Source organism: Henckelia pumila, chromosome 4 (assembly GCF_033568475.1).
Source record: "Henckelia pumila isolate YLH828 chromosome 4, ASM3356847v2, whole genome shotgun sequence".
NCBI lineage: Eukaryota > Viridiplantae > Streptophyta > Magnoliopsida > Lamiales > Gesneriaceae > Henckelia > Henckelia pumila.
Genome location: NC_133123.1, coordinates 125,443,478 through 125,460,347, shown reverse-complemented (window position 1 = coordinate 125,460,347; position 16,870 = coordinate 125,443,478). Strand labels below are relative to the sequence as shown.

At 33.6% G+C, this 16,870-nt stretch overlaps 1 protein-coding gene and 1 pseudogene across 1 annotated transcript; both read right to left on the bottom strand.

The window, feature by feature from the left end:
- Window positions 1–3,734: 3,734 nt before the first annotated feature.
- Window positions 3,735–6,517, bottom strand: LOC140859941 (ubiquitin-conjugating enzyme E2-17 kDa-like). Its single transcript, XM_073262580.1, has 5 exons — window positions 6,396–6,517; window positions 6,222–6,300; window positions 4,710–4,837; window positions 4,214–4,318; window positions 3,735–4,100 (listed from the first exon to the last, which is right to left on the bottom strand). Exons 2-5 carry the CDS (start codon window positions 6,289–6,291, stop codon window positions 3,957–3,959), a joined length of 447 nt encoding a protein of 148 aa, XP_073118681.1. The 5' UTR covers window positions 6,292–6,300; window positions 6,396–6,517; the 3' UTR covers window positions 3,735–3,956.
- A 4,663-nt stretch (window positions 6,518–11,180) lies between these two features.
- LOC140863688 (LEAF RUST 10 DISEASE-RESISTANCE LOCUS RECEPTOR-LIKE PROTEIN KINASE-like 2.4) lies at window positions 11,181–16,392 on the bottom strand (annotated as a pseudogene).
- Window positions 16,393–16,870: the final 478 nt, after the last annotated feature.

The window sequence follows — 16,870 nt, the reverse complement described above, 5'->3', positions numbered from 1 at the left end:
TCCTATGATGTTAGAATCATTTAATAAGTAGTATTGTTTTGAGCAAAAAAAAAAAAAAACTATAATTGACTTGATTATTGAAGTATGTATAAACAACTATTATTTTATTATTTCGATCATTATGGAAATAAAATTTGTTGACACCAAACAATTGAACACAAAATATTATTATATTTTGTGTTCAATTGTTTGGTGTCAACGAGCAAGTATAATTAGGCACTTCTTTTATAATTACTCGAATATATAACAAAAAATTATTGAATTCAAACACATCTTGATAGACTTTACTCCATAAATGGATGAAACACAATTCAAACATAATTTAGGAAAGAGGAGATATCATTCCGTGAACATTTGAATTTTAAAAGATAAAATTATGAGTATTTTGTCAGATATGGTGGCTCTCCATTCATTAAGCTTTTCCATTCCCATACGGTTTCCGCTTCACAAACAAGGGAAGCAGAAGGATTATCACCATGTGCGAGCAGAATGTTGAATCCTTCGGAACGCAATTGCTCCAGCGTATCCTTGAAATCTTCATCTCCATAAATTAAAAAACAATTTCCTGGACTCGGATTGTAATTTTCATGGCAATGGCATCTTTCTCAGCTAATCAAATAGAACAGTATTCAGCTCCCATCCCTCTAAGTTTTGGCTATTCAATAGAATAGGAGCAATACCAAAGAAAAACAATAAATAAATTATAAACAGCTTATTAATTCCCTATATCAAACTTACCGCCAGCTGGGACATGAATCATTCTGATGCCTATGCTATCTAGTGCTTCTTGATTCGAGGCGGTTAGAAGACTAGTATTTCCATAAGCAAGGATGGAAATGTCCCCGTAGTAATTCAACATTTCCAATGCGGAAATTATGTTATTTGGTAGTGAGATGACATCGAAATTCTTCGGGATCTGACAGTTCTCGAAATTCCACCATATGAACATTTTTGCTCCATGGAACTTTTCCAGTAATGGGAAGCAAGTTGTTTCATGCATTTCGGCATTTCGGTTGGATCCATTTTTACCCCTAAAACAAAGATACATTCAAAATGAGTCCAAACTAGGGGTGTGCAATCGGTTAAAACCGAACCGACCGATTGAGTTTTATGACTAATCGAATCGACCGAATTTTTATAGTGAAACCGAGAAAACCGAACCGATAAACAATTGGTTAAATCGGTTTCGACCGAAATAACCGAATTTTTTATTAAAAAAAATAAAGTCATCAACAACTGAAATACAAAAATACATCATTCAAATGCAAACTAAACTTTAATTAGATTCAAGTTTTAAATCAACCAAAAGATATAAAACATGCCCAAATATTTTTAAAAAAATACATGTAGCATTTGGTGAATTAAAAAGTAACAAACCAGAGCACAATCAATCATCTCAAATCCTTAAAGCAAACCATCTCCACACATACGTATAAACACTAAAATCATATAATCGAAGAGAATGGGGAAGCATTATGAAATCTAATTGACCAGAGACCAATCGTTCTTCAATTTCCTATATTTTCGAGAAATCAAGGAGCTGGTATAGTTCGTGGGGAGAAAATAAAGAGTTTAAAACCTACCAATGTTGTGTGCGTGCCTTCAGCCAAAAATTTCCATGAAAATCTTGCCGCTCAGTAGACGATGTGAAGGGAAGAGCCGAAGATGAGGATGAATTCTGCTCTGAGATACAAATTGGAGAAAGTGGAAAACATATTTCGACTTTTAGATATGTTTTGTAGTTGGGCTTTGGGCTAGATTTAAATAAAATTGGGTTATATTATATCTAAAGCCCAACATAAATAAGAACCCATCCAGAGTAAAGTTAAGGGCATAATATATTTTTTTATTATATATATTAAAAAATCGGTTTAATCGGTTTAACCGATATATTTTCAAAAAAATCGAAACCGAACCGACTAAACCGATTAGATCGATATTTTAAAAAAAATAAACCGACCAACCGAATAAACCAAACCGAATTTTTACATGCTCAAGTTCTTTCAAAAACAAGGCCAAACCGGCTGGGAGCTCCTGGGTGCAGCCTTTCTGTGCACATCTGGAGCTGAAGCAATGTTCGCTGATTTAGGCCACTTCAACAAAAGATCGATCCAAGTTAGAATGAAAACCAGCACTAATCAGTGTATTCATTATAATCTCACATAAGTTCCACAAGTCATGGTGGAGCCATTTATAAAATTGCAAGGCTTTCCCACTCAATACATCAATTATTTCGGGTTTGAAATTTACGTTTGAGATTCTTGTGACAGTTCAAGTTAAGAGAATATTGATTTTTCGATGCAGTTGGCATTCTCTGCATTTGTTTATCCATCGTTGGTGTTTTGTTACGCCGAAGAAGCGGCTTACTTGGTCCAGTTCCCAGAAAAATTAAGCACAACATATTATAGCTCCATTCCCACTCCGGTGTACTGGCCAATGTTCGTGATCGCCACTGTATCTGCTGTTGTTGCCAGCCAATCTATGATATCTGCAACATTTTCTATCGTCAAGCAATCTCTTGCTCTCGGATGCTTCCCTCGAGTTAACATGCTCCATACGTCTTCTCCAGAAGTCAATTTCATTCTTGGGATTCTTTGTATTGCTCCTGTTTTGGGATTCAAACAAAGTGTTGAAATAGGCAATGCACATGGTGAACATATCTCTCTATATCTTCTGTTCATTTTATGATTCATCTGACTCAAGATTTCCTGAGTTTTTGCCTTTCTTATTTCTGTCATGCAGGCGTTGCAGTCATGTGTGATATGCTTATAACCACTTGCTTGGTGGTGACACTAGTGATGTTGGTCAGGACACAAATTTCCTCTAATCTTAGCCTTTTTCGTCTGGTTTCTTTTCGTTGAAAGCTGCTTTCTTATCAGCAATGGTAAAAAAAATCCCACTAGGGGATGGTTTCCGTTTGCAATAGCTGTGTTCTACATATCATGTTATCTGGACCAGTGGAAGAAGCAAGAAAACAAAATATGATTGTGAAAGAAAGGTTGGACTGGAAGAACTCCACAGAATTATACGAAAGCGACATTCACCATCCTCCCGGTATATGTTTGTTCTGTGCTGATCTCATACACGGGATCCCAGTAGAACTCTTCCGATCAAGACTGTGCTTCCGGAAGAGCGGTTTGAGGTTGGCAAAGTGGGCTGGATGGAGTTTACTGATGTTTGATACAGTTCGGCTATAAAGAGGAACAAAGCTTAGCAGGAAGAAATGCTTTGGATTGATCGTGAAGAAGCTGAAAGAGATATCAGAAAGTACATAAGAAGCTGCGAAACTCGTTCCACGCACAAGAAAGGGGTTGTCTTTGTCAGAGGAAGAACGATTCTCAAATGTAAAGAAAGCAACGGTTGGCTGACATGTTGGACTAAAAATTCTCTCTACAGTTTCTTGCTGGAGAACAGCGTCTCAGCAGTTGCGTCCAAAAAATTCTTGCAAGTCGGTATGTTGCACGAAATATGAAGAATGGAGTCCAAGACAAGGGAGTAGGAAGGATTTATCACAGTATTTTACAGTCCGTTTCTTGGAGTTTGATGTTGGTGCTTTCAGTTCAATATTATTAAGTACTGTATGATCCAATACATTGTGATGAAGGAACAAGCTAAGTATAATATAATGTCAAGAAACAGGATCAATTCCATTTAGTTTGATTCGAGATATTTCTTGCCAAATATGAAGTCAGGAATAATTTCGAACATGCCCACAAATTGTTTTGAGACAAGAATAAGAACATACGAGAGAACAAGCACAATATATAAATAGTACAAGACATTTCAAAGACCAACTAAACACAAAGGATGAGAATGCATTGGGCACTTCTTGGACCTCTATTTTGTCTAAATCAAGGACTTCAAATATAGATTTAAATTAACACTATCATACATAAAATACAACGAGAAAAGTACTTGAAGCTGGCCATCCCCTCATAGAAACTGAAACATGGTAGTTACCCCATAGCATATTTCTGAGTCCAGCTCCTTGCAGTGGTCTCATACTTGCTCCGGTCTATCTTGTACATATGAGCAATCTCGGGTACCAAAGGATCATCGGGGTTTGGGTCCGTCAATAAGGAACAGATAGAAAGCAACACCTAAAATTGGTAGCAAATCATTGCAACTACTATAACAAAAGTGAGAGTTCACTCGGCGGTATGTTAATATTGGTAAAAGTTGATGGGTCAAACATAATACAAGCAAAATGAACCTTGGAAATAGTAAGGGCAGGGCTCCACTGCTCCTTCAGTATGTCAAGGCATATGCTTCCATTGCTGTTTATATTTGGGTGGAAAACTTTTGTCCGGAAAGCAACCTGCAAAAACAAGATGCATACACGACAAATTTAAATTTAATCAAAAGCCACGTAGTGAAACGGCTTGCTGAAAAGTGATGACTGATGATGCCATATCAGAGAAGCAAATCTAATGGCCAAATATTTGGGATCACGATTTTTTTTCTGTAAATTTGCAAAAATGGCTCGCAGGGAAATGATATTTTTTTCTGTAAATTTGTTCAACTTTTCTAATACCACAAGTTTTACGAACAAAAATTCATTCAGTCACCCCATTTCACATCCCTCATTCCATTTCTCTCTCGAATTCCCAAATCCACCAGTAATTTGAATACACATAACACAATTAACATAGCCCTTAAAGAGGAAAGATGAGAAACTGAAAGCAGAAAGACAAGTCAGTATGAAAAACCTTAGGAGGCTTGAAAGGGTAGTCGGGAGGAAAATGAATGGTAACTAGGAAAACCCCACCGGCATATGGACTATCTGGAGGGCCCATGATTGTAGCTTGCCAATGAAACATGTCCTCAGCCACGGGACCTGAGATATGTGCCAAGTCGAAAGCAAAATTTAGCATAAAAAATCGAAATTTTTTACCTTTTCCCGCAAATGGAAGTCATTCATGATTCTGAAGAGGGTAGTTTGCCAACTTCAATTAGCACGAAGAATAAAAAAGTGGATATTAAATTTGGAAAATTTATCAGTCATATTCCACTTTCTAATTCGGGCCAAAACATGACATAACTTAGATATCCATGAAAGATAAATGGGCAAATGATGCTGTAATATGAAGAGATGACATACGGAGATCATTTTTTTGCATTCATAATTTGAAGGATTGTTTATAAGATAGAATCCATGTTATCCATATCTCACAACAGCAATAGCTAAAACGAAAGCCGCAATCAATCCCTAATGAATAAATCACAAAGCTCAATATGACTGGCCATTTCAAGAAAGAAACTGGTCACATCAAAACCTTAACGGACTCATTAATTAGCAAGCCAAAGAAACACGTACACAATATGCAAATCCTAACAGAGAGTAAAATACCACAGAGCATGTCAAAGCCACAATTTCATAAACCTACTCAATGCATCAGATTGAGATAGTTTTCCTGAAAAGCTTCTTTGTCAATTGGATAAACAACTTATCAAACTTCCAAAGGACCAATCCATCATATTTTTTTTAAAAAAAGTGCCTCTTATAAACTAGTTATTCATAACTCTATTTCAAACTTCATTTTGCTGCACATTAGGAACAAAGTTCTCCAAATTTGAATTACCAAGGGAAAACATCCAAGCATTTATCAAAGTGAATAAGGGACCAAATTGAATAAGAAAAAAAGATATTATATATATATATATATATAGAACACTGAACACGAATATCCAATTTTCGAAAATGCAAAACGAATTATCCAAGCTCATCAATAGAAAAATTTACGTTTCTCCTAAAAGACTAAGGGAGTGTTTGCAATCACTAAAAAAAAGTGATTGTTAGCTTTTGGCTTAAAAAAAATTATTTTTGTGTGTTTCTTAAACCTAGATTATGTGTTATCTTATGCTTAACTTAATTAAAATCCAAAAGCTAGTCATGTAGTGATTATGATTTTCCAAAAGTGATTCTAATCACTTATTTATCAAACACTACAAAAATTTGATTTTTAGATTTTCACATTTGTTTCCAAACACTACCAACTTTTGATTTTTCTTTAACTTTTTTATAATCTATAGATTAATAACTTCTACAAAAGCACAATCTAAAACACTCCCTAAAAAAGAGAGCTGATTAAATAACCTCAAGTAGCTTCAAGTAACAAAAACTCATAAAATATTGTTTCCCAAAAACCAAGTCAATAAACAAACCAAAATTGAAACTTTTTCTATAGCATAATATTTTTGCTCAAAGAAAATCAATCTACCAGCACTGCAAGACGTAGGAGGATCCTTCTGAAGATCCTTGAGCTCCTTCAAGATCCGCTTTGAAGCCATGAGCTTTTGCTGTTAAAGAAAAGAAACACAGATCCGTTTTGTTCATCAAAAATTATACAAACTTCATATGGAAAAAAAAAAACTAAACTTGTCTGAAATCATACCTCGTAGAAAGATTAGGATCCTCCTACAGGCCAAGCGAAAAGAAGAAATTGCAGAGAAAACGTCTGCTGTGTACGGAAATGCGTTGTAAAGGTTTATTAATTTTTATATTTATAAAAAAAATTTAAATAAGTGGAAGAAGAAGTGGTTCAAGTTAGGCTTGACCAAGACCAAAACCTGCGGTTCCGGTTCAATAAAAGGTGAAAACCGTATCCGAATTGTTTGTTCCGCTTCTGGTTCCGATTACGATATGTGGACTATGAAATTAATCATTCAATAATTACATTGGAAAATGATATTTATATTTATTTTTATTTAAAAATAAACAAAAAATTAGATTAAATAGTTTAATAGCATAATTTAATATGTTTATCAGTTTATATATAATACATAATCTTAAATTTTAAAATTAATTCACAATTCATGTTACGGTTTCGGTTCTATTTGGACTGAACCAATAAGATAGTTTGGTTTGCGTTTTTCTAGATAAGTTCCGGTTTTTGTTTCACGTTTCCTGAAATCATGGTCGGGTGAAATTCAAGTCGAAGCCAAAAAATCAAGAGCTTTATTAGCAACATAATTTTTACAATTTCATGTTAAATAACCGACATTGAGTTATTGCATCGATTAATATATATATATATATATATATATATATATATATATATGAATAGCAAAACGTAAAAGCTTAGCATAGTAGTATTTGTTAACTTTGGGTTAGTCTATGCTATACCGAGAGTGTTTCTCTCTTTATTTCAATATCATTAGATCACGTGGGACCCCTATATTTTTATGGAAATTGACATATGTGTTAATAATCCAATAGTTGATATTTGACCACATCATGGGAGAAAAAGTACTCCAGGTGTAGCCAGGGCCCCAAAAAAAAAAAAAGATTTAGTGTGTGTGTGTGTATATATATATATATATATATATATATATATGGGTCGTGCCCCATTTTCTTTAATATATAATGCATTGACTTCTCAAATAAAATAAGATAATTTATTTTAAGTGGCGATCAAACTCTCTTTTTTATGAGATATTTGATTTATTTTTTCTCTTCGACTCTTTCGAGTGGCCGACCAACACAGTGACACACAACACCCAATTAAGATTTAAGGTCGTTTTGCCTTTAAAAAAAAAGATTTAAGGGCATTTCGTAAATGATTTTAGGTTTTTTTGTGTATTTTTTTCTTCATATCGTGTATTTTAAATCATTTTTTCTCAAAAAATTAGGTTTTGGTTTCTTGAGAGCATATATTTTTTAATTCTTCTCTTTATTTTTTTCTTGTTTTAAATCTTTGTTTCATTTAATTATGGGACAATACATTTGATATCAATGTTAGAAATACTAAAATTTATTGTAAAAATGAAATTAGCATTGTTAATTTTTGAGTCTTTGATTATTTTTGTTTGACTATTTCATCTGTTGAATAATTGGTCGAAAATATTTGTGGATAGCAATGTATTTTTACTATATTCATGAATCATAATGTAATTTAATTGATAAAGATAGAGTAGATAGTGCTAAATAAACTAGCAGAAAATTCAATGCAATGAATCTCGTTTTATGTACTAAGTTTTATCCAAAAAACTTTGGAGAACATAAGATGCTGCAATTAAAAATCCAATTTGAGCATTTTGATCATGTTCGACAACTTTCTTATATCAGAACTCACTCGAAACTTATTTTATTGTTTAGATCTTGAGAGAGGTTTGGGCTTAGTCCCCCTCTCTTGGTTTTTTTTTTTTCATTTCTAATAATATATATTTTTTAAAAAAAGTAAAAAATCTATCTGTATGTGTTTACGCTTTCAGTTTTTTCTTTGTTGGCCCCCCTCTTACGTGATCCTGGATCCGCCCCTGGGTGTAACATAGAATAATCCGTTAAGTTTGGTGGATTAGATTGTGCAGAGTTAACTTAATTATAAGATCATTATCAAAATAATTGGATGACATATCAAAACAGATTAGTTGGGTGGATAGATCTACAATCCATCGCAACATTTTAATAGAATGTGCAGGTCAACCCACTTTTTAGCGAGTTGGAAAAACATCAACTCAATTCACCTATTTTAGGTGGTGAAGCGGTCAATTCGATGGAATTACGTGTAATTTGGCGAGTTGGGATGGGTTGGTTCCCTATCAACCATAACTCATCATTAAATGGGACGGGATGAGATGACCTGCCTTTTAGACGTATTGGAAAAACATCAAACGAATCCACCTACTTTATATGGTAGAGGACCCAACCTGACGGGTCTAGCTCACTTTGACACCTCTAATTACAGAGTGGTTATAGATAAATAAAAATAAATAGGTCATTGACATGTTCCACGTATTTATATTTGTGAGAGATGTCGATTTGATCCATACATGTTTGCCAAAAAAATAAAAAAAATTCATCGATAGGGTCATATCAAAGAGCTATCCGTCTCAAAAAATTAACATGTGAGACTCATAAGAGTTTTGTGATAATAATACATTTTGTTTGATTGATTAAGATTGTGTCTGAAATTGTAATTGAACAAAAAAATCAAAAATTTTATTTTCACTACGATAGAAAGAAAGAAATGGTATACCAATACTTTTAGGTCAAAAAACGGGTTAATACACATTTAGATCTCTCTTTGTCCTTTTTTCCAAAATAATTCTTCTTATTTTCAGGTAGCCAAAATAATCTCTAATGTTTGGGTTTTTTTTATCTATAATTTTTTTCTAAAAAATAATTTACTTAAATCATGGAGTTTTGCAAAAGTACTGCAAAACTCCACCTTAAAGAGCGGACGCTGCAAATAAATACAATGTCAGCTCAAGCATGCACCGGACGCCGAAAAACTCTACCCTTTGAAAACCATTTATCTTTCAAATTAGTGAAACTCGCATATTTGATATGTAACATAACATGAAGTCCAATTTAATCACATAATGAACATTATATTAATTTTTTTAAAAAAAGAGGAAAAAAAAAGGGCTGCATAGTTCGTGGCAGCATTGAGCGTTCGCTCTCCATGGTGGAGTTTTGCAGTACTTTTGCAAAACTCCACCAATTAAAGTAAATTTATTTTTTAAAAAAATTATAAATAAAAAAACCCTCAAGTTTTGTAATTATTATTAATTTAATTGATTTATGTCATCATCTTTTCGTTAAAAAATAACGAAGTTCCAGCCCCTCTCTCCCTTAAAGCTTTTGAAACGGGCCGGTTAATATACATTTTATCATTTTGGTCTCTCAGCTTGTTTGTTGTTTTTCTCCAAAATACCCCCTCTTCTTTTCGGACAACTAAAATGATCTCCGATTTTTCATAATTATTTCTAATATGTTCTCTCACGTGATCTACCCATTAAAATCTAATGGAGATTCACTCCATCTCTCTTTAAAGCTTCTGAAACACTATATGAAAACATTTTTTCCCACGTTGAAAACTCTTGACAGACGCACCAAATCGCAAGAACAACAAAGTCGAAAAACACTCTTCGAAGGCGGTGAGGGATGAAATTGGGCTAGCCTGTCTTCCTCGCCCACTGTCCTTATAATCGCTTTTTGAGTAAAATAATCATTACACTTCAAAAAATATATTTGGGTATACCAATTAAAACACGGATAATTCGATGTTATCCTGAGGGTACACTCAGGGTAGCATCGTGTCAGTTTTTTATTGGCCACTTTTGTGGGACCCATGTGTGGGTCCCACATGAGTGGCCAATAATAAACTGACACGCCACCCTGAGGGTACTACCCTCAGGGTGGCATTATCATAAATATCCCCGATAATTGAAATGATACTTCGATAAATTATATTAATTTTCCACTTCACTGGAACTGGAACACTTCAAATCTTATTATTTTTTGTATTTAAAATTTTATGTGTGTAGAGTAGAGGATTGAGCCCGCTGCCCGTCCCGTCCTTCTATATAAGCGGGTTGGGTTGACAAATTTTCAACATGCCTAAATGATGAGCCAGCCCGTCTCGTCCTAACCCACCAAGTGATGGGTCCCAACCCACCACAACCTACCAACTATAACTAAAAATTAGGGGGTCGGCCCGCCTCACCTAAATGGTGGGCCGCCCCGCCCCGCCCTGCCAACAAGCGAGTTTTGGTGAGTCGCGGGTTGATTTGTCCCGTCGGTCCATTTTGACAAGTTTTAATAATCCGGCCTCGACTAAAGTCTAAATGTAATTTTTATTTATGATTAAAATGGATGTTTTTTTTTTATTTTCAAAAATATTTTTTCAACTGTAAAAAATTTAATTTATTGAGATAGAGGTTCTCATATAGGCGGAAAAAAAAATCATTTTAGTCTTGTAATTTTAATATATGTTTACTCTTAACTAGTCAAACTTAGTTATTGATTCACTAACTTTTAAAATTTGAATGTTTTTGTCTGATTTTTACCTTAGTGTCTAATTTCATCTAGAATTACTAACTAGAGTGTAAAATCCAATCATATGACAACAAATATGAGGATTTTGTCTTCTTTTTGATGTCGTGAAGTTTTAGGTAGCATTCCACTAGGTTTATTTCCTACCAAATTGAAAACCCTTAAATTTGTTGTCATGTCATAATTTACACTCTAATAACTAATAAGTAATTTCTAGTTAAAATTAAACACTCGGTTAAAAATGAAAAAAATAGCCAAAAATATAAAAGTTAGAGGATCAATATCCAAATTTGATTAATTACGAGACTAATGAAAGAGAAAAAAATGTAATGTTAGAAGACCAATTTGGTTTTTTTTACCATTCGTTTATCCAAACACATTTTAAGGGGAGAAAAAGAAAAAGAAAACAATAAAGCATTTTGCATAAATTTCTTTGTTGAATCGAGTCAAATACTCAACCTAAATACGTAACAGTATCATTCCCAACTTCATGAGCGTTTATGCAAGAATCTTGATTAATCTTGAACAAGAAAAGAGATGCCCTTACATTTATTTACTGATCTCTTGAAAGATCATCACCCAGCAAGGCTATTGAATCAGTTGAATTTGTTTCCCAATTTTGGTCCTCAACTGCTGCAAATTGTTGAGGCAATTCAGAGGGCTGAGGTGGTATCTGTGGGAATTCATCATCTGCACTTTGGAGCATTTCTAGCACTTTGGTCATGGAGGGTCGATCACCTGGACTCAGTTGGATGCACCATAGTGCGACTATTGTCATCCTCCTCGCGATTTGATTGTCATTTTCATCAACATTTCCAATCTCGATATCTCGACCTTTGTTGAAACAATCATAAATCCAGTATGGAAAATATTGGCTGGAAGTTTGATCCCTCGCTGCCAAGTCTCTCTTTAGGCCGATCATTTCCATCAGCAGCATTCCAAAGCTATAGACATCGGCTTTGTAAGAGACTCCACCGATACTTCTATGGATCAATTCCGGAGCCACATATCCTATAGTTCCACGAATGGCAGTGAGAGTCACTGTATTTTTATCCGTGGAGTAAAATTTGGCTAGCCCAAAATCAGAGATTTTCGGGGTAAAGCGTTCATCCAACAGTATGTTATGAGGTTTGATGTCAAAATGAAATATCTGGATGTCACAGCCTCGGTGCAACGATCCCTCGTGCCACTCCAATTGCAATCTCATACTTGCTATCCCATGTTAATAAATCACCGTCTTTTTCTTTCCTGAATATATATTTCTCGAGTGAACCATTGGGCATGAAATCGTATACAAGAGCACATTTTGATCATTCCGCGCAATATCCAATGAGTTCAACCACATTTATGTGATGAATCCTTCCGATGGTTGCGACTTCATTGATGAAGTCTTGTCCATTTGTGCTGGGCTTGCTTAGTACTTTTACCGCTACCAGATTGCCACTTCGAAGCTTTCCTTTGTAAACAGAACCATATCCTCCTTGCCCCAGTTTTTCTCGAAATCCTTTTGTCATCTTCTTTATGTCCGAATAGGAGTATCTGATTGGCATGAGGTTGTTGTGACTTTGCAGGAATCCTTCTATTACATCAAACATCGACAAATGAAGTCTTCTAAGTTTGTAGATTATCAGACCAAGCAAGAATGGCACTCCAATTATGAACCTCAATCCAAAATTTAGCAATGCAAACCATTCTGGAATGAAAAATCTCGACTGAATCAACATTCTCAGTTTAATTTGTAGCATTGCCTACAGTTATTGTATGCAAGACAAGGTACCGACACCTACATATATTCATTTTCACAAGAAAAAGGACCTATAAATTAGTTATAGTTGTGGAACATATATGTATCACTTTATATCTATTTCTATATATTATGTAAGAGCATTTGGTCTTTTGTTATGCCAATAATTGGGGAAAAAAAAAGTTCTCCACTATCTCAATTTTTCCCCCTCAATTATGATTTTTTTTTCTTTTTAATTTAACTATTTCTTTTCTTTTCTCCTCAATTCTTGTATACAATATGTAATACATCACTTTAATTGACTGTTTTAATTAAAATATAATTTTGTTATAAAAACAAACTATTATGCTAGTATGTATTATATAACAAGCTATAACATTTTGGAGTGGTCTCTTTGGTATGTTAACAAACAAATCTTCTAAGATGATTTAATATGTATGCACCAAGAATTTAATTTAGCTACCTCTTGATTTACTACATAGTAAAATTCTAGAGATAATTTGAATCAATTGTGATAAGGAAAAAGAGTATTTTAATTTGATTTGAGCATTTTTAGATTAAGCAATTATTAGTTATTATGACTAGGGTTTGGACTTGAGTTGTTATTTAAGTTGTTACCCACTAAGAAAAACCCTTGTGTTTGTTAGCCCATATTTTGGAGAGCCCAAAGCCCATTTGGAAAAATCTATAAAAAAAATACTTTCCCTCAAATCAAAGTAATTTACTTAATTTATGTTCTAAAAGCTATTTAGTTTTTGTGAGTATATATTTTTTCGGGCATCCCCGACGCCTCTAACCTCATTTCGTGACACAGGTGATGACCCTAATTTTACTTGATTGGATACATGAGAAGCAACTGGTTTCCTAAAGCTGTTGTTTACTCTAATTGACTGAACACGCGGAGAATTTTCTTCACTGTAACAAGATTTCTAACAGCATCAAATTGTATTAAAAATTATTACAGTTTGATTTTACTTAGTCGTTGTATAGAGTATAAATTGATTATGTGACTAGTAATTAACTGCATAATGTTGTTAATTATTTATGACAAATCATGTTATTTTAAACACATATATACACACGAGTTAATTATACTACATGCTGTAACATGTAAAAGAATTATATGACAAAAGAAATTACAATTTATTAAGAGCGCTTTCAGCAATATTTAAGCCACAGTATGAATCTGAATCATCATAAAATTTAGTACAAAAACTCTTCTGAGATTGTATCACGGGTCAATTTCGTGAGACAAATTCTTTATTTGGATCACCAATAAAAAAAAATTACTTTTTATTTCAAAACTATTATTTTTTATTGTAAATATGAGTTGGTTTGACCCGTCTCACAGATAAATATCCATGAGACGAGACTTACTCAAAATTTAGAAGAAAAATAGACTTTTTAAGAAAGATTGAAGTTCAAGAACTTACCCCATAAATTGAGGAAACCTGCGCATTTAAAACATAAAATTGATAAGAAAATCAGGACGGGAAAAAAAAGAATTCAAGTAATCTTAGTCCAAGGACTAAATGACAATCTACAATTACTTGTGAATAAATTAAATTAAATTAACTAAATTAAAGGCTCTTTTGCTCTACTTATACATGCGTGTTCCCCTATTATATGAAAATAAAACATTATTTGCTATGCAAACTGTAAGCAGTGTCTCTCAAGTTCGGCCTTGCTCTTGTTTGGGCCAAGGTTAATTAGAAATTAGCTTATTGGGCCATAAAACTCATCATCGGTAGTAGAAACAATGTTTTCATAATCAGATTGATTATTGAACCGGTATATTTTGAAAAAAATAGTCCAATCGATCGGACCGTTTTAATCGAACGGTCGGACCGAAAAAATTGTTAATATAGTAAAATTAATAATATATTTTAAAAACCTAAAAGATGTATATAAATATACAAAATATATATTTATCCTAATAAAAAATAAATAACGATATAAATATATTCAAAATATTAATTATATTTAATTATAATTTTAAAAATAAATAAATAAATTAAAAAAACTCTAATAATACTAAAATAATATTTTAACGACGTACAAATTCCAAACAATCATATATATATATATATATATAATAAAATATTAAATTAAGGTTTTAAATTTTGTTTTAAAAAAACTAATTTTTCAAAAAAAAAAATTCGAAATACCGGTTGAACCGGTTCTCGGCCGGTTTTTTTGCAGATTCTTGACTGGTTCAATCAATTTTAACCGCTTCTAAGCGGTAACCATTAAAACGATTTTAAGGAGTGTTTCGGACCGAACCAGTTACCGATTCCTAATCGAATCGGTCGAACTGACCGGTACAATTTGGTTTTGAAAACACCGAGTAGAAAGTTGGTCGACGGTTGAGGGCGATAAAAACAAAGCTCTTAGAATTAGTTGTGGGGATCGACATATCAGCTAAGAGAATCAAGATCGAAGGGCAAGGGAGAGATCATCCGAAGCATTGATAGAATCAGGAAGAAGGTCTAAGACTGTGTTGCTCTGGGATTGAATCTTGAGCTGTAATTCTTCTATTCTGGAATTGGTATGTAATTAGATGTTCATTGTCAATAAAGTAGTGGCTAGTTCTCCTGTGGATGTAGACCTAGTTCAAGGGTCGAACCACGTAATTGCATTGTGTTCTTGCTTGATTTGAGTTGTGTTTATATCTTGATTGCTGGTTCTTGATACACAATTATATCTTGTATTTGTTTTGGCTCTGTGGATTGTTGCATTTGTTTTCTGATTTTCCTAAGACAAACAAACTATAAATAAAAGCTGATTTTGGATAGCGCATAATTCTTACTCATAAATACAATTTTGAGTACTGCTGCTATTCCTGCATTCTCCAAAAACAAAAAATAATCATAAGAATAAAAAAAAATTATAAGTTAAAAAAAATTCGGGTTAATAATACATTAAAATATTCATGTGGATAATTCAACCGCACACATTGAAATGACATTTCTGAATATTATTAACGTAATTAATACTAATTATTTTAGCACAAATTAATATTTCCGGGGAAGGAAGGTTTTGAAAATTACATGAAAAACTAATTAAATCAATGACACAACGATACTTACCACATGATCCGACTTGCCACTTGAACAAATAACAGTGGTCTTTCGCACATTGGCCCCATGAAAGTTCAAATCCATAAAGCAGAGAGTCGTGAATTTCCGCAAGAGAAGTATTATTATTCTCATTCTTGAATGGGAAAGATGTCATAGCAACGAAGCTTATTGTGCACATATCTCTTAAATGAGATGCATTAAAGTGACCAACTTGTATATATGTGTGTCTAATTGTAGTACTATCGACACACTCATCTGTTTCGATCATAGAATCATTCAAGGTAAATGGACAGGCGATAAAAATGATGGGCTTGTTGGTATACACGCTTTGGATAGTATATGGACATGTTAAATAGTACAGATCTGGGGAGTCGAGAGGAAAAGAGCAAGTGTCGTTACTGTTTATAGAAGAAGTATCAGCCACACGAATAGTTAAGTTTTGGTAATTGATGGCTCGCACTTGGTATTCACGAGAATCTAGTGTTATCCAAGCTCTAGTGTTGTTTTCACAGGATATTTCATAGAGGGGATCACCGCAGTCTTTTGGATCGTCTTTCAATCGGAAAGGGTGGCTAATATTATAAAAGGTGCCACAGGAAGAAGGCTTACATTGCTGCTGCTTTGCAGAGTACGAGGTCCGAATGAAAAAGAATAGGATCAAACATGTCAAGAGATGATAGTTTTTAAGAAGCATGGTGTTTTCTTTTTAATTAAGGAATTGAATTACAGAAATTTGGAGGCATTAAAGATATGAAAAACTATTAATTCTACGCAGGGTTTTTGCTGTGTTTATTGTTGGTCTCTTTCCAACTCACCAATGGTGGGATGAATACTTTTCCATCTTCTTCTTAACTTATTAGGGAGGGCCAGCCATTGAAAAATGACAAGTCCTTCAATCAATTGCTGGTAGTCCAGCGAGTCAACCACTGAGTCAAGTAAGAAGCCAATTCAAGTACGGCAAAGGATTCATTAATTATAGGGAAAATTAATTTTTTGTCCTGTATTTTTGTCACTTTGCGATTTCAATCCTTTATATTTTCAGATTTCAGTTTTGGTTCACTATCTTTATTTTTTTTGGCAATTTTAGTCTTTTTTTCAGACGTGGTGCCAATTCAGTGCTGATGTGGAGATGACGTGTACAGTGCCACGTAAGCATTTTCAAATAAAAATGACCGAAATTACCAAAAAATCAGAACATGCAGGATTAAAATTGAAATATGAAAACATAGATGACCAAAATCACAAAATGACAAACATACATAATCA